This window comes from Sylvia atricapilla, chromosome W (assembly GCF_009819655.1).
Source record: "Sylvia atricapilla isolate bSylAtr1 chromosome W, bSylAtr1.pri, whole genome shotgun sequence".
Lineage (NCBI taxonomy): Eukaryota > Metazoa > Chordata > Aves > Passeriformes > Sylviidae > Sylvia > Sylvia atricapilla.
In genome coordinates this window covers 21408966-21434225 of record NC_089173.1, presented here as the reverse complement: position 1 = coordinate 21434225, position 25260 = coordinate 21408966, and the positions used below count along the sequence as shown (strand labels likewise).

At 40.5% G+C, this 25260-nt stretch overlaps 1 protein-coding gene across 1 annotated transcript in view; it reads left to right on the top strand.

The window, feature by feature from the left end:
• The first annotated feature begins 642 nt into the window (after positions 1-642).
• The window catches only part of LOC136373267 (mothers against decapentaplegic homolog 2-like), a 99308-nt gene continuing 74690 nt past the window's right edge, over positions 643-25260 (top strand). Inside the window, exons 1-2 of the mRNA XM_066338173.1 lie at positions 643-713; positions 22017-22309. Coding sequence (XP_066194270.1) covers positions 22074-22309 — 236 coding nt within the window. The 5' untranslated portion in view covers positions 643-713; positions 22017-22073. The remainder of the gene's footprint in view (positions 714-22016; positions 22310-25260) is intronic.

Here is a 25260-nt window from a genome sequence, read left to right as displayed (position 1 = left end):
TCAAAATGTAAAGGGAAGTCTACGTCAGCAAGTCCACGTCTAATTCTTTAACTAAAGTCCTTAATTCTTTAAAATTAATATCTCAGTTGGCCGCCTGAGGGCAGGAGGTCCGGATGAACAGAGCGGAGGGTGGTATCACCGTGCCGGACCCGCCTCGGTTCCTGAGGTAATTTATGTCGGGAAGCAGCGCGCTACTTTTTTCAGCTCCCACCTGCGCTCGGCGCGGAATGTTATGGCAGCGGTGCGCGCGTGCGCTCATCCTCAGTGCGGCTGCGCGCCTGCGGGTAACTCAAACTTTCGCTCCGGTTGTCCTTTCTTGATCAACCATTCCTAATGGGCGCGTGGAACGAGGAGTGATCAAAAAGCGCCGCGCCGCCCAGCCGGATCCATCACTCTTCCCCTCGCGTCTTTTTTTTCCCTTTTTTTTTTTTTTTTTTTTTTTTTTTTTTTTTTTTTTTTTTTTTTTTTCCGGGCCGCGTGCACTCTATTGGCGGCTCAATCCGCCAATCGGCGGCTGGGGTCGGGCCTTGGCAACCGTTGCCCAATCCTCGCCCACTGTTTCTCAAGTGACGAATGTCTGAACCAGTGCGCCACCTCCCTGCCCACTGCTGGAGGCGGGTCTGGGCGGGAGCCAATGGGTGTGGGGAGGGCGGGCGCCCAGGGGAGAGCAACGCTGAGGGAGTACGGCGGCTGGGCTGCTTGCTGAGACGGAGGTTGGTTTTGGGGTGGTTTCGGCGAGCGGTTCGGTTGCGCTGTGGGAAGGAGTGCCCCGGCGGCGGTGTATGGGCTGACTAGGCCTGGCCTGATCTCGGTGGGAGACGGGGGCTCGTCCCCGCGCACCTCTTCCCCCTTTGTTATGGTGGGGCACTGCTGGCGCTGAGGGCGGCAGAGGCGCGGTGGGCCCCAGTGGCGGCGGCTGCTCGGGAGGCTGCCTCTCTTGGCGGAAGGAAACTGCCGCGGGGGAAGGAGGGGGGGCGCGGGGCGGCTCCTGCTGACTGCTCCCAGGAAGAAGGGCCGGGGCGGAGAGTGTCGCTGTCACCCCCTCCGCCTTTCACACGCTGCAATAGCCCTCGGCGCGGGGTGTTAAAAGGTGGGAAGGGTTGGCCTGCGCCCTCAGTATGTGTATGAGGGGTGAGGGGAGGAAAAAAAAAATTGCTTTTCTGTTCTCTCCTCCCTCTCTTGCTTGGAGTTTTTTTTTTTTTTTTTTTTTTTTTTTTTTTTTTTTTTTTTTTGTGGAAGTTAGATGTGCAAAGACTGTGCCGGGGTGGTGGAGAAAGCTAGAAGCAAGTTGGAAAGAAGTGTTTAGGATTGCAAGGTTTCACTTCAGCCAGTGCTCTTTTGTGTATTCCAGAGCCATGGGTATGAAATATACACAGCTTACATGAGACATGTACATGCGAATTGATTAGTGGTTTTCTTCATGGTATTAGTATTAATGCTATGGCTATCCATACATTGTAAGATGTAAACAAACATCATCTGTTAAGTATGTCATCTACCTAGATAAGCACATGGGAAAAGTTGTGTTGTGATAAATGCAAGTAGTTGGTGTTACTGCTGAGTTCCTTTTGTAATTTTGTGGAGTTCCTATTTGTAATTTTTTTTGTAGGGGTGGAGGGGAAGAGAAAAAGTGTGACACTAGCCTTTTAGTCTTCATTCTGGGGAAATAAAAGAAGGCTAAAAAGTGGGTGAATGAAGAGCTCTTGTGATAGTCTTGGAGAGGTGTTGAATTGAACAGCTCAGTTCATACTGCAGCCTAGTCCCATGTATTTTTGTTTGTCTGTCACAGTTTTTGACTAAAAAAACCCCAACGGGGGTGTTGTGCTCTTTTCAAATCCTTTACAAACAAGTGGATAGCATTAAGAAAAAGTTTTGCTTACTGGGTTTACCATCAGATTATTTCTGAAAATAGTGCTAGTGAATGCTGCAATCTGTGTAGAGCTCATGTTATTACAGTTCATGATTATAAATCACAGTTCATGGTTATGAGTCAGATTCCATATGTAACAAGAAGTTTATAATAACAGCTTATTAGGAGACTGCACATAACAGCAGGTTTGTCTTTTCTTAAGTGTTCCTCTTAGCCTGGAGAGCTGTACTTTCAGATTGATTTGTGACATTATTTCTGTGGAGACTGGACTGTCTAGTGAGAGACTGATTAGTCTTTGTTCTGTTCTTCAAACTGGGAAAAAAACCCAAACCAGCAAAACTCCCTCTTATTAAAGTAAAAGGCTTCCCTTAGTCTATACAGGAACATCCTTCTTCTTTCCTATGCTCCAGTGTTGGAGCTTGCATTGTGTGAGTAGATTGACTGTGTGTTTTTTCTGAGGTATAGCTTTGAAAATTTATTGTTTACAAACTAGTGAATTAGAGGAGAATGAGAATGTAAGTAAATAGGTTTGTGAAGTCTCTTCCCCCGTTTGCTTAGCACTATCATGATGAAAGATAGCATTAGTTACAAATGCCTTTAAAAGAGAAAGGGGAGGGTCTCATTTAAAGTGGCTTAAATTTAACTCAAAGACTAGTCTAAGCACATATTTAAGAGCATATTGTGATTTTAATAGAGTAACCTGGTATTGATGTTCTGCAGTTATGTGGGCCAGACTCAGACTACACTGGCAGTTACCAAAAGGAATGAGTATTTGAAGATCCAGTTTTCTTTATGGAAGAAGCTGGGTTTGTGTAATATAATCTTGGAGAAGAATTTGTCAACTTCTCTGAGGTTCTGCCTGATGATTAATAAGAGTAACACAACTGGAAAAATGAGGTTAAAATCATTGGTCTCTTAACTAATCTCTTCTTTTAATCCACCTAGAAGCTAGATTAATGAACAAAATCAAATAATTACAGTGAATCTCCAAATGAAAGTCCCTTCTGGGTTCTCTGTTTTCCTGTTCCACTTGATCTTTCCAAAGTGTTGAGCACCGGTTGATATACTTGAGTTTATTTGAGCTCCAAAAACATCTCTGCTACTAAACACAACTTTAAAAAACTTGTTTCTACCTCTCCAATCTCTTTCCCACAAAAGCACTGTGAGAACAGGCCTGGATAATGACCCAGATCTCTGCTTGAGACTGAAATGAATTCTTAAGTTTTGTTTGTATGAAGAACAGTGAACAAAACTTTTAATTATTATCAAAAGTATTTATGAGCTTTCAAATGTATTCAAAGCTGCCTTAATGATTGTGCGTATAAACGCCCTGTAATTGACAGCATCCATTTATGGGCCTGACTTGCTTAGTGAGTTGTAATTTCTGCTTTTCAGATTGGATTTAATGACTTTTATCATAAAGCCATTAACTGATTGTCAGGTGTGCTGAGAGGCAAACAATACCTAAGCTTACTTTGCCAAAATATTAATAATTGTTGATTTGTTAAACTGAATTGCTGCAGGTCATGCAATGGGATTAGGGTTTTTTGTAATAGAGTGGAGAGTACAGGCAGGCCTGTGTTCAGTACTCTGGGCTACTGCAGGAAACCTTCTTAAACATTCCTCTCCACTTTCAATAGAGAAACTGTTACAAACAGTAAGACTTCGTTCCATATGACTTTTTATTATGGTGATGGATGATAGCCATAAGTGGTCAAGTAAGACCAAGAAGAGACTGTGAGAGAGCAGTTCCTGGGTGTCCTATCAGTTTTTGTCTGGGACTCAAGCTAGATTTAAGTACACTGGAGCAATATGAGCTTATGCAAAGTGAACTCTGCTTAACAAGGGGGTTTGATAAATGTTTATGTTTGGCCTGTATTGAAAGTGATCTTGTGTTAACTTATTGTTAAATGCAATTGTTTGGGGTTTAGTGAAGTGGAGAAGCTGCTAAGCTCTACAGATAAAAACTGAAACAGGTACCTAGGTACCTGTGAATATTCCTGTTAAAATTAGCCCAGGAGTATTTATTTTCTAAAATAATGAAGTTGACACTTTGTTACACATGAAAAATCTTAGTCAAAATTAATGAGGTAAGGGCTTTAACTCCAGTGGTTTGGAGTGTTTCATTGGTGCTTTTATGGGGCTATTATGGCCTTTTAGCTTTAAAGAGTTAAACTGTTAGGTTGTTCATAACACTAAGTGGAAGAAGTTTGCTGGTTTGCAGAGACAGGTGAATTGGCTGACTGCAGTTGTAATTTTCCTCATTTGCAATTCTAGGGGAGTTGCTAAAATACCTCGATCCTATTAGTAATTTCATCAAAGGTTAGTAAAATTAACGTCTTTCTTGTGTCTCCAGTTGCATGCAATTTTAGTATACTATGAATGAATGTGTCACAGAGTGCAATTTTCTAATAGCAATATAGCTTCTCATTACTACATTTGGATGTCATTTGCAGTAGTCCTTAGTAATTAAAAAAAAAAAAATCCAACTTCTGAAGCTTTCCTAATGTCATGATTGTGCTTATTTTAGTTCTGTGTATGAAAAATATGAGTTTTCTCATTTGATTCATAACCAAACTTCATGAAGAGAGTGCGAGGAAAAAAAGTCTACTTTCAAAGTAGATGGGTAATTCTGTTTTCAGTGAGCTATATAAAGGTACTACAGTTATGCAGAGTTTCAAGATGCATTGCAATAATAGAGCATAGTATACTTAAAAATTGTGAATGTTGAGTCTCTGTAGGCATGTTTGAAATTCTCATTCTTAAGCTGACCCAGAGCAAGAAGAATTTTCCTTGGTCCTGTCCCCGTTCCCCCCCCCCCCCCCCCCTCAGATCACGAGCAGCCTGCCTCATTGGCTCATGTCAATGCTCAACCAGGACCTTGGCTTTTTACTCCTTGGAACTTTGGGCTGTGAGCTGGCCAGATGGAGCCCCTTAGGAGGGAGCTCTTCAGAGCCATTCCCCACTGCTGGGCTAATTGACTGAAAAGCTGAACTGAGAGGTAGATTTGAGGGCACTGCTCAGTAGGGCTGCATTCCTCTTCCTCCAAAGCAACAAGATCTAAAACCTTAACACCCAAAAACCAGTAAGGGAATACTTGAAGCTGTCCTACGATGACTGAAATATTAGAAGATGAGCACCAACTCATTTTCTTGTGTGATTGTTTTTCAGAAAAGTATGTATGTGACAGTAGGCTTGAGTTTCTCCAGTATGACAAAAACAGGTGTCTAATATTCATTTGTAGAGAAAAAATTAGCCCTTATGAAATTGCGACAGGCAGTTTTTGGAGGGATTGTGGCTGCAGTAGAAGTGAAATGTCTTGTCTGTTACACTGTGTAATTTAACTAGAGTGTATTCTATCTGAAAGGGAAAAAACTGGCTTTGATTTTAGTTTGAAGTTCATGCAAAATTCAGATTTCCTGCAAGTTGAGATCATTAACATGGAGAACTTTCTCAGATTCCACAGAGAATAAACTGTCTCCTTGGATGAAATAACACAGCCTGAAGGATTGAGAAGCAGACAAGAAATTAGTTTTGTTTTTTCTTCTGTTCAATGCAAGATGAAATACTTGTTTTATTGTTTTTCTAAGTCTTAATGACTTTGACTTAATATAGGAGACATGCAAGTACTGCATAAGCTATGCCTTTTAAAACTTCAACTCTCACTATTGTTTAACCTAAGGTCTTGATTCTGCCTTAAATAGACTATGCTTCAATTAATGTCACTTTATTGTGAAACCAGTAATATCACAGGGATACATGTGAAGGGAAAGGGTGGATATACCCATGTTTTTGAAAGATCTGAAACATTGTGCAGTTGGTGAAATTGATAAAGAATCTTGTCCAAATTCTGGGAATAATGAAAAAAATTGCCTTTAAAAAATCTCAAAAATGGGACTAAAATTGTGAGGAAATGAGGTTGTAGACACTTTCTCAAATACCACTAATTATTTTCCTTGATATTCTTTCCTTAGGAGCTTAATTTCTGTCCTCTTTATTCCAGAACAGCTCTTGCAAATGAAATTCCTCTAAGACAGAATGTTTCTAGTAAAACTAAGAGAGATCAGATTTCTTTATTTTCAAGTTTAAGATGAATAAGTAGACTGATATGAAATATACTGCATAAGACTTTAGAATAATTTAGCCAGAAAGCACTTGATACTTTTGGTAGCAACAGTTTGTTTATAGTATGTTCCAGGTACTCAGGAAAGGAAAAATTCTCTTGAAAATGTTAGTCTGATAGCATGCTGTCTTTAAGGTTTACTTTGTATTTTATGCTTAGTTATTGCTGGGATAATGGGCTTAATATTTACTACTTGTTCCAGAGAACCACAGTAGAATGGAATAAATAGCAGACATGACTCAAGCTGTGACTTTAGAAGCTGCCAGCTATGACACTGTTTGACACACTATAGAAATGTGTGCATCAAGAAGCAGAGATACTATGAGGGCAGAGATGAAATTAATATCACCAGTTTGGCAGTTTGTAGCTTTTCTAGTATTAATCTGTTAGGAATAACAGCATGTGTTCCCTGTGTTCCATCAATCTAAATAAACTCTTGTACCTCTCTGGGCAACAGTGAGTGCACCTTGAGTATTCAAAGCTGCAGTTTTAAGGTACAATTCAGAGAATGTGGAAAGGGATAAAACAGTGGAAGTTTTCTGCTATGTGTTGCACTGCTGCCTTGATACTAATAGTTCACCTATAGCTGAGCTCAGAAAGGGGCCTTAAAAATCTCTCTGCAGTTACTCAGAGTCCCTGTATGTTGGTGTGTTGTAGTGGAAATTAAAATTAGTACGTGGGAATTAAAAATCAGATTTGGGCTGTGGTGTTGGGCCTCAGTAGAAGAGAGTGAGCAAAGGAAGAGGCAGTGAAAAGAATAAGTGATTGTGAAACACACTTAAAATCCTTAAGAGCAAAGGCTGTAAATGAGTACTTATTTTTTTGAGATGGTTGGTTGTAGACTACAAGGAAATCACAAAAACTATATGGCAAGGAAGAGAGGATATTACATATTTAGCATGTACTTAATTTGCAGCCAAATTAGCAATGTGGAAATGTTTCTTGCATTGTTGGCAAAGATTGTTTTCTGGGTGTGTTTGGGGAAAAAGCCTTTTTTTTTTTTTTTTTTTTTTGTGAGTGAAGAAAATGTACAAGGCAAAAGAACTGGAGCAATGTTTTTAGCAAGAGGCTAGTATCAACAGTGCCAGAGGATGATTCTTTAGGAACAAAGATCAAAACCTCTATTACTGTATCAATTTGAAGGCAAAAGTTACAGTTGAAATGGGATTTACTGGGCAAAAATGAGCTGCCAACAGTAACTCCTAAACCTGTTACCATAAACATGGTGTCTGAGACTGGATAGATATTTAGAACCCAACACAGGTGTAGGGCTCCTCATTTTTGAGTTCCTGCCAGATATTCAGCATCAGATATGCACTCTGCCTTCTGTGTCCAGTTCCTGAAGAGGTGTAGATTTCTGTCTTTGTACTTTTTATTTAAATTATAATGTTGAGAGCTTTAGGATAATGTGACCAAAAAGATAAGTGAGAAGATAACCATAGACTGATAACAATTTTTCTGTGGTCTTTAGGTCAGTCCTTAGGCAATGTCTTTGAGTATTTGTAATTTAATTGAAGTAGTAAAGCTTTCAGGCTTGGCATCTCTCCAGAGGAGCATCCCAAACTGTTTGAGCTGTGTTCAGATACTTCTTTATGACAAAAGGCTGATGATAGCCCTCCATTTGAGGGAGGGATGTGATTCAAATGTACAGAATCATGAAGCTTGCAGGCAAGATGAATACAAACAGTTCTTCAGCAAAGCTTGCAGTGGTAGTGTTACCCACAAAAATCAGATCCGTTACTTGGTGTGGAACAAGCCAGTAATTACACACTCGATGGAGATATTATTTATTTCAGAGTTGCACTAGCCTGAGTGATCAGTTGTATTCCACAAATCAAGCACACCAACTATTAAAACTTTTTACTATTTATGCATTTTAGCAAACAAAGGAATTAGTGTTCATTGGCTACAAGTTACATAGTTATCTTATTAATTAAAATTCTATCTTCTGTTGGTTAATGATTCCCTTGCTTCTAATGCTAATTATTCTGCATGCTCAGTCTTTCTTTTCTTTTGAGTCCGTGGGTTTCTTGGGTCAGTGGTTCATGAGTCTGTGGTTGTGAGCTGATTCAGCACAGTTGCTGTTGGCTTTAATAGTTTCTCCCTTATCTTGGGAGATCTGCCAAATGTCCTTGTGGCCCATAAATTCTGCATTCTTTGTGTCCACTATCAGTGGTCTATCTTTGTTTCCAAGCTTTGTTAACCTCCCCTTAGGTCTGAGATCATTGAAACACGTGAGCCCTAAACCTTAAGGCAATTCTACTAAGTAATTTGTCTTTGTAACACCTGGTGTTTTGGTTTGGGAAGACAGGTATCTGCCAGGGAAAGCCGGAGCTTCCCTTGGAATGGAGAATGTAAACTACCACCACCACCCTTCTTCTCAATTATATTTTTTTCAGTTAAAAGCTTTTAGGCAAAAGATTTTGGAAATAGAAATAGCAGTTCTTTACTAATATATAACAAAACAAACAAACACAACTACAGCATTGATAACAAAAACAGTACCAAGAACTTCGAGGATTTTGCTTCAGAAAAACCCAGGGCAGTTTGGTCTCGGTGCCTTTGTAGGATCCTCAGAGCACCAAGCTGGGAATAGTGGAAAAAAGAGTTTCGGGCTGGCAATTGCACAGTGGCAGAAATGTCCTGGCAGACCGCAGGCAAGTGTCCCAGCAGGGCAGGGGGATGCAGGGTCAGGCTGTAGCAAGAGGAGCAGCGCTGATGGAACTACCACGGCAGGGCAGAGCTGGCCCAGCTCTCCCAGGGCGGCAGAGGAGCCCAGAAGTCCAGGGTGAGCAAACGATGACAGACTTCCGGAGACTGGACCGCAGCAAAATCCTCCAGCAAGAGCACCCGAACGCCGAAAACCAGACTGCCTGGCTACCTGAAACACTGTCCTTTTTTCTGCCCCAAAACCCCACCCCCTTCGAGCTTCAACCATTCCTTTGTTTTGTTAAATAGTCTTAAGTACGACATTTAGTCTCCTTGGTAATTTATGGGGAAAAAATTCTTTAGAGTAAAAAGGAACAAAACCTAACCTCCAACACCTGGACATCACTTAGAGCTTGTTAGCTGCTCCCTGTTCCGTGCAATAAATCTCCCTTCTTGTTGATTAGGCTTGAAAGTATATAAAGATCAAAGAACATCCCTTCTTAAGAAAATTTTACATATTCTACATTTTGCAGCAGTAGGAACAAGAGACACTTTTTGAAACTAAAAAGATGATAAAGAAAATAGCTACAAGTAGTTCTTTAAACAGTGAGACGTTAAATTCTGGTACAGTCTGCCACGAGATTGTGGAGACAGGTTCAAAAAGTAGATTAATTTTTGGGCAGGAGGTCCATAAATGGCTGATAAAGGGAATGGGTAGGCATGTAGCCTTTAATTTACTGCTGTAACAGTTTAAGATGCTGAAGAATTATGAGAACAGGCTCAGAAAAGAGCCAGGTTCTTGTGCTTTCCTTGACTAGCATGTCCTTTAGTCACTTTGGAGATGGAGTGCTAGGCTGGATGTACCACTCCTGACAGAGCAGAGTATTTTTTATTAATTTCTTTATTGCTACATTTTCCTTGCATAATTTGCATTTATCTAAATTGCTCAATTCAACCTAACCATGCCTCACACTTTGCACTGTCTCTTCTAGGCTTGGAGCAGAGTGCTGCTCTCCTCACAATTGGCTGAAGTATTAAGATGAATGAAGTCCTGTCCTACTTGTGTCATATTTTCTCTGCTCCATCTCTTTGAAAGATACAGGGCCACTACTGAAATAACTTCGTGAAATTCTTATTGATACTCCTGGCAAATCCCTGATATGGCAAAACAATATCTAGAAACAAGTAGCTTGTTTAAACCTCCCAGACTTTGTCTGCAGCTGTGGTGTATGTTGTGGGTTTTTTTTTTTTTTAAATAAGCTGTAATAGTAATTGTAATAAAGGACTCTTTAAGTGTGTCCCTTTGTGGTTTATATTTTTAAAAAGCTACTTTTCAGTGGGGTTGATTTGTTAAAAAAATATGGATATTGATCTAATACCAATATCCAACTATGACGGACAAAGACTCTCTAACAGTTTGAAGTTAGAAAGTGGATGTTTATTACGACGCCGGGCAGCGTGCGGGATAGCTCCCAAATACACACCGCAATTTACAGATGATCACAGGGTCTTTTTATGTACAAAAGTGTTGAATACCCAAAACACAAATGCATATTCATGATTCTGGTCCATCCCATTCCCCCGCTTCGTATGGTAATTAGCCAAAAAGCAATTAAGCATGTGTAGTTTGTTCTTTGAAATGGGTCGGTGGTCCTTCTTATGGGGTGGGGTCTCAAAATGATGAAGTAAGATGCGTCTTCCTCGCTTTGCCTTTTTAACCTTTTAGTGTTGGTGACACCTGGATCCTGTTTTCTCAAGACTATCTGATTTATGATCACATTGTGTTCTTGGAGTCTATTGATTAAGTTGACAAGTCTCCTGATTTATCGGTTCCTTAAATCCGGCTTATGTTAAAAAAAGGAAGTTTCAATGTAAAAGGGGAGTCTACGTCAGCAATGTCTAGTTTAACTAAAGTCCTTTATTCTTAAAGGGAAGTCTACGTCAGCAAGTCCACGTCTACTTTAACTGAAGTCCTTAATTCTTTAAAATTAATATCTCAGGGTAGTGGATCAAACACTGACAGCTTCTAGAGAAGCTGGATGAGCCCGTCTGTAAGGGAACTGGTTTAAACTAGGTATGATATCTGGAAATTTCCAATTAGTTAGGTCTGAACTTAGAGTCTTTTGGAAGTGGGAAAAGAATGATTTATATTTTTTCCCCTCTGTGTATGTCAAAATAGTTTAAGTGTTTAAATATACAGAAAAACTGAAATGCATGGGACTTCTAAATTCTTTCCTGCTGCAAGACTTAAATTATTCAAATGTGCATTTGAAGCAGAAAGGCAAATCTTGGTTAAAAGAAAAAAAAAAGAACACCGGGGAATACAGAAAATGATACATAGATCAATCTTAAGGGAGAAAATACTGCAAAATTGGACACCTCATCAGAAGGAGTATTGTAAAGCTGAAAAATTGGATAAAAGTATTGAGAATCCTTAGAGGGCCTGGAAGAATAGGCAATTTACCTTGGTGGTAAATGAGACCATACTGAAGTGTGTGTTTTATAAGACTGACAATCAAAGGAGTATTCTGGGGCAATTAAAGATAAAAAATTTGAAGCTAAACAGGAAATATGTATCTCATTATATTATATCTCAGTGAACTTCATAGATGAGGAGAAGAAATGGTGTGTGGATAAGCAGTGATAGTGGTATTTGGTTGCCCACACCTTTCAACACTGAATTTAATGTTCAAATATTATACCATCAATTGCTAGTATTTAAAATGGGATCCTTAAAGCAAAAGAGATAATATTCTTTGGTCTTTTTCAATTTCTGTCATATGCCTCTGAAGCATCTGATGTTGGCCTTGCTCAAATACTGAAATATTTTTCTAACACTCAGTGTAACTGCTGTTCCCTGTTTCACAAACCTAGTGTGAGAGTTTAAAACAGTAGAGGACATGCAAGCCTCCTGTTTCATCTCTGGAGTTACTGAGTGTACTGCATTAGAGGACTAACATGTTTCACTTCCAGGCTTGTGAACAGTTCAGAACATGCGAAAAAGGCAATGTAAGACTGCCTATTTGGCTTTGCCACTAAAACAAATGATCTAAGTTAAAAGTATATGCCCAGACTTGCATTTCCAGCAAAGCAGTCAATGCTACAATGGCTGCTGAAGGCTGGGACTAGAGTCCTCCATACATACTCCTGTAACTCCCCTGACATCAGTTGGAGTACTTATAGTACTCTGAGCTACTGTAACTTGTTAACCTGAAAGAAAACTAACTCAGCAAAAAAGAAAACAAAACCCACCCCTAAATGGATCCGTTTTTACTTGGTTGTCTAGCTGAGTCTTTGTGGAAAGGTATTAGCACAAATGCAGAGGTGGTAGTGGTGGTGATACCACAGGGAAGAAAAGGAGGGCTGTGCTTCCTGTGGCAGGAAGCTGTTGGGTTGGCTTGCCTCCCTATGAAACTGTACCCTGAGTGTCCTAGTCAGTGTTTAATTTGAACATTTCTATGATTCTCTTATTTTGGATAGATTATTTTGAATGACTTGCATAAAGTTCCCAGTGTTAATCTTGAGTCCCTGTTAATTGGAACCTCTGTCTCCCAGATCTGAGAAAACTACATTTCTTGCTTCACCTGTGTTTTGATGTGCTCTCAGAAGCTGGTTTATGGAGGTATAATTTAGTTGAAACTGAAATGTCATGCCTACTGAATGTTGTTTTGTGGAAGTTGAAAAGTTATGATTTAAAGTTACTTGTAGAGTATAATCTGGTGTCTGTTGACTTGGTTCTCAGTGAAACTGCAAAGATGTGATAAGGCATAAATTACCCATAAATACTGTAGCCTGAAGTATCCTCAATCAACCATGCTGTTTTGCAGATAGGAAACTTCAGTAAGATTAAATTGGTGTATTTTGGATAGAAGTGAGGAGTGTACCTCTACAGGATGTAGAGACATGTAAGCTGCCTTGAAAGCTCAATTTGAGTAGACTGAATCTAGCGTTAAGTTTTAGCTAAAACAAGGTTTTTTCAGCTGACTGAAATAATTTATATAGCTTGGAAATAAGGGAACTTTCTGGAGCTTGTTGCCTGGAAATAAGATTGTTTTTTACTTCAGTGGCATACTTTTATCCATAAGACCATTATGTACTTGAGCCATTTCTAACAGCTGTCTGCCTGAAATAATGTGGTTGGTTTGGGGCTTATATTTTAATACATAAAACTAGTCTAATAGAAGCTCCAAAACCAAGATTTTTTTTTCTAAATGGCTATAATTTTTCTTTTAAATTAATTGAAGTGCAAGTTGTAGTTGTTAAAAACGGGCCAGGAGACCTGCTCCTTTGAAAAGCCTTTATTAGTCAGCTCTTTAAAGGGGGAACTCGAGGGGTCGCCTGCGCCGCCGCTGCTCCTGTCGCCGCCCTCGCTCCTGTCGCCGCTGAGGATCAGGTGTCAGGCGAATCTGCTGCTCTCCCCGCAGCAGAGTCGGGGGTTCCGGCCTCGCGGGAATTCCCGGCAACCCAACTGGGCTCGTGTGGTCTAGGGGTGTCACTTCTTCCCAGTCCCTTTGTGGTCGTGGCGAGGCGGCAGAAGCAGAATTCAGTCTTTAGGTAGCTGAGGGTCTTCTCGGTGTTGTAGTGCCTCCCTTTTTACCTGGATTTGGTGCTGGGTCGCGGCTTTTGCGTCCGTTTGCCGGCAACTGTACTTCGGTTTTGGAGCGGTGCACCATGGAAGTCCTTGGATTTTCCTATTAGGCGGGGCTGGCAGTTCGAGGAGCCGGCAGGGAACGGCGACAGCCTAGCCCGATGGAAGGGGGGGGGGGGGGGACCCCGGGGTTTTAGAGGGGGTATACAACTTGGAATAAGATGTTTGAGGGTACAAACTTTGGTACAAACAGCTTAACAGACCGGTTTACAACTGGCATAATATTTGAAACAGTACAACTTTTTAACAAATGACAGACTGTGTAAGAAAATGGGAATCTCTTACATTTTATTCATATCAGTCCCCCCTCTATTTCTTTGATCGGGCCTTTGCCCGCATCAATTGGCAGTTCTTGATTCATGGGAGTATATCTTTTTTAATTTCTGGTATTGGTTATATATTCTTTTGGCTTTATTCAGTTCTTCAGTTTGGGGTTCTAGTTTTATTTCAGTAGGTTTGGGGCTTGCTTGAATGGTTGCAGTTCGAATTAAACAGGGGAATATGCAGGGAAGGAGTAGAAAGCTGGCAAGGATGCTTATTACAATAAATAAGTCAATAGGTAAGTTTTTATTAAGGGGTTCATCAATTTCATTCAGTGGCTTTTCTTTTATTAAATTTGCAACTCCCTTTGGATTGTCTAATTTTTTTTTTTTTTTTTTTTTTTGGTAAAACAATTCTCTTATAGGGCACTCTCTCGTTAGGTGCTGCATAAACGTTGCAGCAATTTTTGCCATCCAATATTGTTTTTTTTATTTTTTACTTGGGTTATATTAAAACACGTGGGACTCACATGAGTGTGAACTCTTATAAGGGACTGCAGATTCTCTTCATCATAGATGAGATGGTAGCTCCTAGAGCATGTTCCTTTGGCATGTTTGCTTATTAATGGGACTATAATTAGTCCTCCCAAGAGTCCAGTATGAACCATTATCTCGATCTCACCTGGTCTTGCCTCTTGGGTTAGGGAAGTGGGATAGTCATTCTTAGAGCATGCTCCTTCGGTGGGTTTGCTCATCAATAGGACTATAATTAGTCCTCCCAAGAGTCCAGTATGAACCATTATCTCGATCTCACCTGGTCTTGCCTCTTGGGTTGGGAAGTTATTTAGCTGGCCTTATGGAGTTTCTTTCAGTGTGCCCCCACTTGTTCAGTTTTTGATTAGGCTTTCTGTGGTGTGCCCTATAAGAGATCTGTAATGATATTATTATCACAACCTTTTTAAAACAGCTTAACACTTAGAACAACTTACAGAGAACATTTTTAAATGACAGTTTTTGATAACAACTTGGAAAGATTTTGAACAACGGGTTTTTTGTTGGTTTTTTTTGTTTGTTTGTTTGTTTGTTTCTAATTGGGCTTTGGTTGTCTTTTGAAGGTTATTTTAAGTGTGTCTGGGTCTCTAATGGTGGTCTATTTGGAGGGAGTCTTTGCTGGGGTATCAGAGTCACTGGGAAGTGGCAATGGTTTTTTTATTCGGGATAGTTGTGTATGGTGAAGCCCCTATGTCTGACCTTGGTCGAACTCAGATTTTCAAGAGTGCTAGGGGCAAACATTTTAGCCAATTCATTCCAGTTTTTGTTATTAATTTAGTTAATACATTTTTGAAGGTTTTATTTATTCTCTCAATTCTTCTTGAGCTTTGAGGATGCCAGGGTGTATGTAACTGCCATTTCATTACTAAGGCTTTAACAATATCATGCAGGACTTGTGCTACAAAGTGGGGGCCTCTGTCTGAAACGATGTTATTTATCAGTCTATATCGGGGGATGATGTGTTCTAGTAGTATCTTTATTACTACTTGTGCTGTTTCCCTTTTTGTAGGGAAGGCTTTCACCCAATGCGTTAAGTGATCAACTATAACTAAAAGATGCTTATGTCCTTGTATTGGAGGCATTCCTGTGAAGTCTATTTGTATGCTTTGAAAGGGTCTTAATGCTATTTGTCTTCCTCCTGGTGTGGGCTTTTTTATTACTTTTTGATTTACTTTTTGACAAATTAGGCATCCTTCAGTAACTGCTTTGGCCAGGTTATAGATTCTAACACATAGGTGTTCTCTCAGGAAATGATCACACAACCTTTGGGTGCCCCAGTGTCTTAGGCTGTGGATTTCTGCCAGCATTTTTCGAGCTATTGCTTTATTTAGGAATTTTCTTCCATCTGGGGTCAGCCATTCCCCCCGCTTCCCTTGGTGTAAACCTAACTTTTTTATTTCTCTTAATTCATTTTCATCATATATGGGTTCACTAACTTTGTTAGCTGGTACATCATTTAAAGTAAGAATTTTTATTGGTTCTCCCAGCCTTTGAGCTGCTAGTTTGGCTGCTTGATCAGCTACTTGGTTGCCCTTTCCTTCAAATGTGTACTTTTTTTGATGTCCCTTGACATGTACAATTGCTATTTCTTGGGGCTTCATAAGAGATTCTAATACAAATTTAATTAATTCTTTATGTATCAGATTTTTCCCCTTTGAATTTAGGTAGCCTCTTTCTTCCCAGATTTTTCCAAATGTGTGTACTATTCCAAATACATATCTTGAGTCTGTGTAGATTGTACCTTGGTCTTGTTCTAATAAATCTAATCCCCTCTTGAGGGCATAGACTTCACAACACTGGGCAGACCAATGGGGGGGGCAGTTTTTCTTTTTCTATAACTTTTAAATTGTCCTTTTCTGTACCTTCGACTATTGCATAGCCTGATATTCTCTTTTCCTCTGTCATCCTAGATGATCCATCAATAAATAGCACCCTCCCACATGGTAGAGGTGTATCTTCAAGATCTTCCCTTACTTTTGTTTGTAAATCTATGATTTCCAGGCAATTGTGCTCTAAGTTTGGTGTGGGTTCCCCTGAGAGGATCTGGGCAGGATTTAGACTTTTTGATGTGATTAGCTCCAAATCACTGGTGCCGGTTAAAATCACTTCATATTTTAAAATTCTAGAGTCAGTCAGCCATTGTTGAGCCCTTTGGCTCAACACTGTCCTGAGATCATGGGGTGTGTGTGCAATGATTTTTCCCTGCAGTGTCAGTTTTTGTGCTTCCTCTACAAGAACAGCTGTGGCTGCTACAGCCTGGAGGCAAGCCAGCCACCCTCTTGCAACTGGATCCAAAGGTTTGGAAAGATATGCGACAGGCTTTTTGTGTCCTCCCCATTCTTGGGTTAATACTCCATAAGCTATTCCCCCTCCAGAGTTAATGAATAGGTCAAACTTTTTCTTAAGATCTGGGAGACTCAGGACAGGGGCTGAAGACAATTTTGTCTTTAGGTCTTTCAATTGTTCTTCATCCTTATCTGTCCATTTTACAGGTTCAGGTGGGACTAACTTTTTATAGAGAAATTTAACACTTCGGGAATATTTTTCTATCCATAGTTTGCAATAACCAAATAGTTCTAATAATTTTCTTATATCTCTTTTTGTGGTTGGAGCTGGGATTGAGAGTATACCTGAGATTCTCTCAGGGCTTAATTTCTTACACCCTTCCCCAATGAGGTGTCTGAGGCATGTGACCTGTGATTCTACAAACTGTAATTTGTTCTTTGACACTTTGAGGCCTTTTTCCTTTAGAAAATTTAGGAGATTAATACTGTTTTTTTTCACTTCATCTTTCTCTCTCTCCAATATTAGGAGGTCATCTACATACTGCAGGATTTGTACATTATTTTTAGGGATAAACTGCCTTAGTAACTCTTCTAGGGCTTGCCCGAAAAGGTTTGGGCTTTCAGTGAACCCTTGAGGAAGACGAGTCCATCTTAGTTGCTGCTTTCTCTTACTTTCAGGGCACTCCCATTCGAAAGCAAACCAATCTCGGCTTCCTTCTGCCAAAGGACAGGCCCAAAAAGCATCTTTTAAATCTACTACAGTAAACCAGGAATGTTCTTTAGGGATCCTGCTCAGGAGTGTGTAGGGGTTTTGTACCACCAGGTGCCTGGTAATTGTTTTTTTGTTTACTTCTCTTAGGTCTTGCACTAATCTAAACTTATTTTCTGCTTTTTTTACAGCCAGAATAGGGGTGTTGTGGGGTGACGTACAAGGTTCTAATATTCTTTCTGTGAGTAGATGGGTTATAACTGGGGTTAGTCCTTTTTTCCCTTCCAGAGAAATAGGATATTGCCTGACCCTTATAGGAGGCGTATTTTCTTGCATTTTTATTTCTATAGGTGGGATATCTAAATATCCATATTTTCCCTCCTCGGCCCAGACTTCTGGCTTGACTTCTCCTAAGTCTCTAACAGTCAGCCTCATGATTTGTAGCACCATTCTTCCTTTTCTAGGAAGAATCCTTACCCCTAACTGAACTTGCAGGTCCTTTCCCAGCAGGCTACTGTCTACTTTGGGTAGATATATCGAATTAGTGACACATCTTTTGGAATTTTCTTTAATTTCTACATTTTTTATAACTGAAGCCTCGAAAGGCTCCCCTTCTGCTCCTAGGACTCCACATGTCTTTCTTTTAATCGCAATTTTAGCTGGAAGTTGGTTAATACATGATTTATCTGCACCAGTATTCACTAAAAACTCAAACTCTTCATGTTGGGGACCTACTTCAAAATTTACTATGGGCCCTTCTTGATGTTTCATGGGGTCCCCTAACGCATAGAGCCCATGACACCCCCAATCCTCCTTGACCTCCTTCCTCAATAATTTTTCTAATGCCTCTTGTTCCCTCATGACAGTCTCATTAAATGACATTTTTTTGCAATGTTTCTTAAAGTGTCCTATTTCTCCACAATAATAACAGGCTCGGGTCTCTCCTGGTCTCTGAAGAGTATCCCAAGGTGGTGGGTTCCTTTCTCTTACCTTTCCTGGTAAAGATTTTGTGTTTCTTTTACTCTTAGTATCCTTTCTGAGATCCTTTACACTTTCCCTGGCCACGGCTACCATAATCCTGGTTTTTGCCTTTGTTTTTTCTTCTTCTCTCTTAAGGTATACTCTTAGGGCTTCCCTTAATAATTCATTTATTTCTCGGTCTTGCCAGTCTTTCATCTTTTCAAGTTTTTTTTTGATATCTGGCCAGGATTTTGTGACAAATTGTAACTTTAATAATATCTGTCCCTCTGGGCTATCTGGATCCAAATTAGAATATTGCTGGAAATTCCATCTGAGCCTGCTCAGCCAGGCTGCTGGGGTTTCATCTTTCTCTTGCATCCTGTTAAAAGCTAATTTGGTGTTGCTACTCTGAGGAACTGATTCTTTAATACCTCTTATCATTAGGTTTCTATAATCTTCCATATTTCTCCTCTCTTCTCCTCTGTTTGGGTCCCACCCTGGGTCAGCTATTGGCAACTTCTGGTCACCGGGTGGGCCCATTCGGTTTTCTCTTTCCCAGATGCGCATTCCTGCTGCCCTAACCAGCCGAACCTCGTCTGGATTGAATAGTATATTTAAGATGGAGTTTAGTTCTCCCCATGTATAAATATTTGGGCCCAAAAACTGGTCAATCTGGTTGGCAATTCTCACTGGGTTTTCAACTAGATTCCCCAGCTCTTTCTTAAAACTTCTGACTTCTGACGCTGTTAAAGGTGTATTGACAAATCCTATTCCTCCAACTGCCCCACCCAATGGGACCTCCTTTAGGGGAAGGAGTTTGGTTTTTGACCTGGTGTTACTGTAAGGGTAACTTTCTGGGTTTTTTATTGCCTGACAGGATGCATTGTTAGGTGCCAGACCTAACTCCCAGCTGTGAGGAGGTGCAGGGATTGTGGATGGTGAAGGAGAGGAGGTTAGACCAGTGTTAGGGAATGGCAGAGGGTAAGAGGGGTTATAAATTGGAGGGGGGTAAGCTGGGGAAGGAACAGGGATTACAGTTTGGGAAGGTATGATTTTTAGGTGAGGTTGGAGGATTACTTCGGGATAAACTGTAGGAGGAGGCAAATGTTCTAAGGGGTCCCAATTATGGCTAGCTTCTTTTTGGTTCTTCTGCTTTTCATTCCCTTGTTTCCCTTGCTGTAACTTACATATTTTTGTTGTTTTATTTTTGACTACTTGTTTTTGCCAACAGATAGCATAGGGTATCTGTTCAATACTTGAATCTCCTCGAGATTTCAAGTATTGAGTTAATTGTGAACACATCCAGGGGTCTCTAGTTCCACACCATGGCCATTTTGCAGGTAAATTTAGGTTAGGCCAAGCTTCTATGCAATAATGGATCATCTTGATTCTGTCTAAGCTTTTAGTGGCCTCATCAACCTCCCATAGTTCTAACATTTGTCCTAGTGGACTGTCTGGTGGAATATTTCTTATCTTTTTCTCTCTCTTCTCCTCAACTGGCTCCACTCTACTTATGTATGCCCCCATTTTCACTGGGTTTCAAATAAAAACTACAGTGCTCTTACCCTGACAGAAACTTTACTTCAGGGCAATACAAAGCAAAATTATCTGACTTTGTTTTAACTAAACTTCTTTAAGGTGCCCCTACACACACATAAGTTTAAAGGCGGGCAGCCCAAATTTTAACTCTCACTCACTCTTTGAACACTCGTAAGTAGCCCCAGGGACCCTCTCCTAGGGTCTGGGCACTACCCCTGCCAGTGCTCGGAATGCCCCACAGGTAGCCTGGTGACCCGCCCTTAGGGCCTCAGCCACTACCCCTACCTAAAAGTCCCTCACACTCTGGGACTCCCTTGACTCTTACTCCTCTGCACCCGGACAGCGTACCTCTTCTCTGGGTACCCCCGACCAATGCAGACTCTTTTGTCCCAGCACCCCGACAGCTACCCCAGCCAGTCTCCAAAGCACCCCAAAAGCAGCTTATCTTTGCTACCCCAGCCGGTACTCAGACGCTCTGGGCCGTAGCCTCAGCCAGTGTGGTGCGTGCTTTACACTGCTCGAGCCCTGTTGCACGCTTGAAATTGGCCCAAGCCTTTTCTGTCACCCACTGCTTTGACGTGCCACTCACTCTCTCCTCCGCACGTCCGGAGGGGGGCGCCTATGCCCCTGGAGACGCCTCAGTCTCTCCCAGTTCACTCGCTTCCTGCTTTGGGGGGTCCGAGCTGCCGGCCCCCCCCCATTCACTCCACATTCGCTCGTCTCCACTCCCGCCACCGGTTATTCTTACCGATGCTGCTCAGTGGCGTCCCGCGAGGCTGGCGAGCGTTGTCTTCTGGTCCGGGATGTCCAGCTGTCCAGGAGGTCCGAGGTCGGGCTGCGCCTTCCCGTCCTGGTCCTCTTCTGGGCGTGGTTTAGATCCCGGCGAGCCCCCAAATTGTTAAAAACGGGCCAGGAGACCTGCTCCTTTGAAAAGCCTTTATTAGTCAGCTCTTTAAAGGGGGAACTCGAGGGGTCGCCTGCGCCGCCGCTGCTCCTGTCGCCGCCCTCGCTCCTGTCGCCGCTGAGGATCAGGTGTCAGGCGAATCTGCTGCTCTCCCCGCAGCAGAGTCGGGGGTTCCGGCCTCGCGGGAATTCCCGGCAACCCAACTGGGCTCGTGTGGTCTAGGGGTGTCACTTCTTCCCAGTCCCTTTGTGGTCGTGGCGAGGCGGCAGAAGCAGAATTCAGTCTTTAGGTAGCTGAGGGTCTTCTCGGTGTTGTAGTGCCTCCCTTTTTACCTGGATTTGGTGCTGGGTCGCGGCTTTTGCGTCCGTTTGCCGGCAACTGTACTTCGGTTTTGGAGCGGTGCACCATGGAAGTCCTTGGATTTTCCTATTAGGCGGGGCTGGCAGTTCGAGGAGCCGGCAGGGAACGGCGACAGCCTAGCCCGATGGAAGGGGGGGGGGGGGGGACCCCGGGGTTTTAGAGGGGGTATACAACTTGGAATAAGATGTTTGAGGGTACAAACTTTGGTACAAACAGCTTAACAGACCGGTTTACAACTGGCATAATATTTGAAACAGTACAACTTTTTAACAAATGACAGACTGTGTAAGAAAATGGGAATCTCTTACATTTTATTCATATCAGTAGTGAATGTTAAACATAGCCCAACTTTCAGCATATCTTCTAATGTTTCATTTCATATAAACATCTTGATCAGGTAGTTGATACTGAAAGGCTATCAAAATTGAAAATGGACAGTTCTACTACCCATGTATCTGCAAACTAAGATTTAATCCTTAAATAAATTTTGAAAGACTTGATGATTTTGAGCACTGCCAGTTGAGAAGATTAATTATCTGTAAGCCATTGAACTCTAGACTGAAAGATGGGAATAAGCTTATTACCATATTTATAAGTGAATTTCAAATTGGTGTCCCCAGTGGAAAAAAAAATTGGTAGTTATTTAAAGTATGACAAACAAGGAGAAAAGGCTTGTGAAACGGCTGGCTGTTGGAAGACTTCTGTCAAACTGTCATGACTAAATGACATTTCAAACACAATTTTGCTTGCTAAATAATTTGGAGATGGGCAGAATGTGCATATCACTTGTGGAAAATTTTAATAAACAGACTCAGCTAGCCTAGGTACAAAGCTAGACTAAAGTTAACTTTTTTTTTTTTTTTTTTTTTTTTTTTTTTTTTTTTTTTTTTTTCTGGAGATGATTTAGCCAGAAAAGACTTGAGGAAAAATTAAATGTCCAATCCAACAATAACCTTAGTCTGTGCTAACTGTTCAAGAGTCTGCAGCAAACTTGCATTTGAATTTTATTGGTGAAGTACCTAACCTTTATGCAGACCTATCTGACTTATTGTAGGATTCGGGGTCCTATGGCATTTGGTAATAAAAAGTCTGAAGCAAGGTATTTGTTTCATGTGAAACCTCAGTGGTAATTTGTCTGTTTTGGTTTGTGTTTTTAGGGATCAGACAGGAATCTCTAATTTATTGCTTGCTGACTGTTCTGTCTGGTGAAAGTCATGTCATCCATATTGCCATTCACTCCACCAGTTGTGAAGAGACTTCTGGGGTGGAAAAAATCTGCTGGTGGCTCTGGAGGGGCTGCTGGTAGTGAGCAGAATGGTCAGGAGGAAAAGTGGTGTGAAAAAGCAGTGAAAAGCTTGGTCAAGAAGCTGAAGAAAACAGGACAGCTGGATGAGCTTGAGAAGGCAATTACGACTCAGAATTGCAGTACAAAATGTGTGACAATTCCAAGGTAAGTGCTGTTGGGTTTGAAATTGTTACAACCACTTAGGAAATAAGTAAATGGATGTTTAGGCTTTCTTATCAAATGACTAAAAAATCAGTTGCATGCTTTGATTCTTTACAAATTCTTTAAAACCTATTTTGATTTTATGTAGCACTTGCTTATAAGTGAATTGCATGCTTTGTAAAGTTACAATTTCTAATAATATCTTTGTTTCAATTTTCATTGCTACTTAGTTTCAAATTCTATGTATTCTGGTGGTGTTTAGCACAGTTCTTAGTTTGTAGCACTGCCTTATGGTTTTATTTAATAACCCTGTCTATAATCAGAGGGGCATACTTGAACTTCCATTTTAAAAATAAGACTAGTTTTTCCTTGGTCAACACTTCAGTCATCTATTTATTTTCTGTTGTGTCTGGTAGTTTCAGTTAAATTGTACAAGCTGTTCTGTTCTCCCTTTTAAAGTTTTGTCTTTAGAGGCACACTGTCTGAAGACCATTTTAATTTTGTTATTGCTTAATGTAAATGCTTTTTTATTTAATAACTTGGAGTATTTCTAGAACTGTTCTTCCACTCCTGGTATGTATATACATTTAGGTAAATAACTCACATTCTCCTCCTTTGTCTTTCTCAACTTAATTCATAGCAACTGCTGTGCGAGGGGCAAGGGTTATGTTTGTAAGTATAATGCGGTCTGTTTTCCATTCATGTTGTACAGAAATACTACTAAGGTGCCTGTGCAAGCTCATTATGTGCAACACAAGTATCAAATCACTTCACAGATGTGTTTTTCTATGAAAAAGAGGATCTGGTGACATGGGAATATTTTGGGTGTTTAGTGCCTTGACACTTAAAATAATTTCTTGGGGAGAGAAACTGCATCTGGTTTATGACACTTAATTTTTGTATTAGCACATTCATCCCAACTACTTTTAAACTTTGTATTAATCATAGCACAAACTAGGTTTGACTGGTGTCACTAATGATTTCCATATATCAATTGTGTTATAGCTCTTATAATGGTTCTAGTGTTCTCTTTTAGATTTGACACAGCTGTTTGGGAAAATCATGAGTATGCTCTGAATAAATGACTTCTTTAATTGTGTTTTCTATCCACCTTTTGTTTCTAATGCTGCCCTTTGCTTGTATTTTCTTCCCTAGAGTAGTTGCAAAATTCTCTGGGTTTCCCTTCTGCTTTCTTCCTTTTGCTGGCTGGAAAACAATCGGAAATAAAATATTAGCTCTTTCTTGTCTTGGTGTATATCAGTAGACTAAGATTGGAACCTGTAGGGGTATGTATTTCTTGACTTGACATGACTCTTATGTATTTAGCAGGTCTTTACCATGATAAAGACAGAATGCTTTAATTGCGAGGTGTTTCATATGACAGAAGCTAAATATCCCATACAGAGATTCACTTGATATAAAATGTGTATCTGTCTTCTAGAGCTCTCCTGAAGGGGTACTGGGGCAGTAAATATTGGTATTTCAGAAGAACAGTTGTCTGATTTTTCTAGAGGATGCAAACAATATGCTAATATATCATTGTTTTCCTAGTCTACATTGGGTATGTCCTTCTGCTTGCATGACCTTTGGTGTGACATACTAAATAATTCTTAAAAACAGAATACAAAGATCTATGATACTCTGTATAGTCTCCATGTTGTGACCAGCAGTTCTTGCCGGGCTGTGATATACTGTTCTCCTCTATCCTCCAGTAAGCTGTAAAAAGTACTAGACCTAGGTTTTACTTTTCTTAACTACCTTAGGAGTAAGCTAGTATCTAGAGAGCTCTTGAAGTGATGTTGACAATTGTACAAGGTTTAATTTTAAACTAAGAAATGGCTTTGGTATTGTTATAAATGATTAGAAGCCAATCCAAAATAAAAGAATTTATTTAGCAGTTTTTCCAAAATCAAATTGAAAGGCCACAATAAAATTGGACAACATCGATCGAATGTTGGGTGGACAGAGTGACAGTAACAATGGTACCATCCAACCTCTGACCACAAATATTGGGTCTTGGCATACGGTTTTTATACAGTTTATTTATCCCGAGGCTAAGTTCATTGAAAGTCCAAATATTCATGTATTCCTTTATTTCCAAGTGAGATTTTGAAAGGGGTTCCTGTAGGTATGAAAAGACGATTCAATAGTCTTCCTGGATTTCTTCTTTGGGGTGCTGATTTGATCATCCTCTCGATCCCCCATCAAGATTGATATCAGATGTCGAGCAGCTGTGAAGTGGAGGCCCATCCTTGATGAATGGGCCATTTCCAGTCCAGCCATGTCATTTCTGTTGCAAATGTTGTGGTTTCACAGCTTGCACCATAGGCCTTGGAATCTCGGAGATGCCTTGGAGTAGCTTTTAATAGACCAAACTTTTGATACAATATTATATCCATGAATTTATACATTACATTTACCACAGGTATTAAGGGATGAGATTATATCAGGATTGCCAGAATTCTTGAGTTTCATAGTTTAGTTTTGGACTGTTGATATTATTTCACTTTGATAGCAGGAGTCTGGGTTCCCAGGAAATAACAAATGTCAACTCAGTACTGTAATGACTTCTGGAGATTCTTGTTCTTGGATTTAGAAAGTTAACAATACTGCTGATTGAGACCTATTTAATGAATGTCTTAAAGATCTGCAGATCTGACAGGATAAATAATAAAATGCTGAATTTGGAACTTTTTTCCTTCCTAGTCAACAGAAAGTTTGAGGTGTTAAGATGCTGTGATATAATTCTGATGTGACAGCTGGGCTAACTTTCCAAACCTTGTTTTGCTTGGGGAGGATTTTTGTGTTTGGTTTTGTGTGGGTTTTTTTAAACTTCCTTTAGATTTACTTACTAATGCTCAGTGTAGATATTGATAAAAGTGGCATGTTTCTGTTTGCCACTGTTGCATTATTTCCTCAACACAAGTTTCATTTGTGATTTCCCAAGTTTCTGC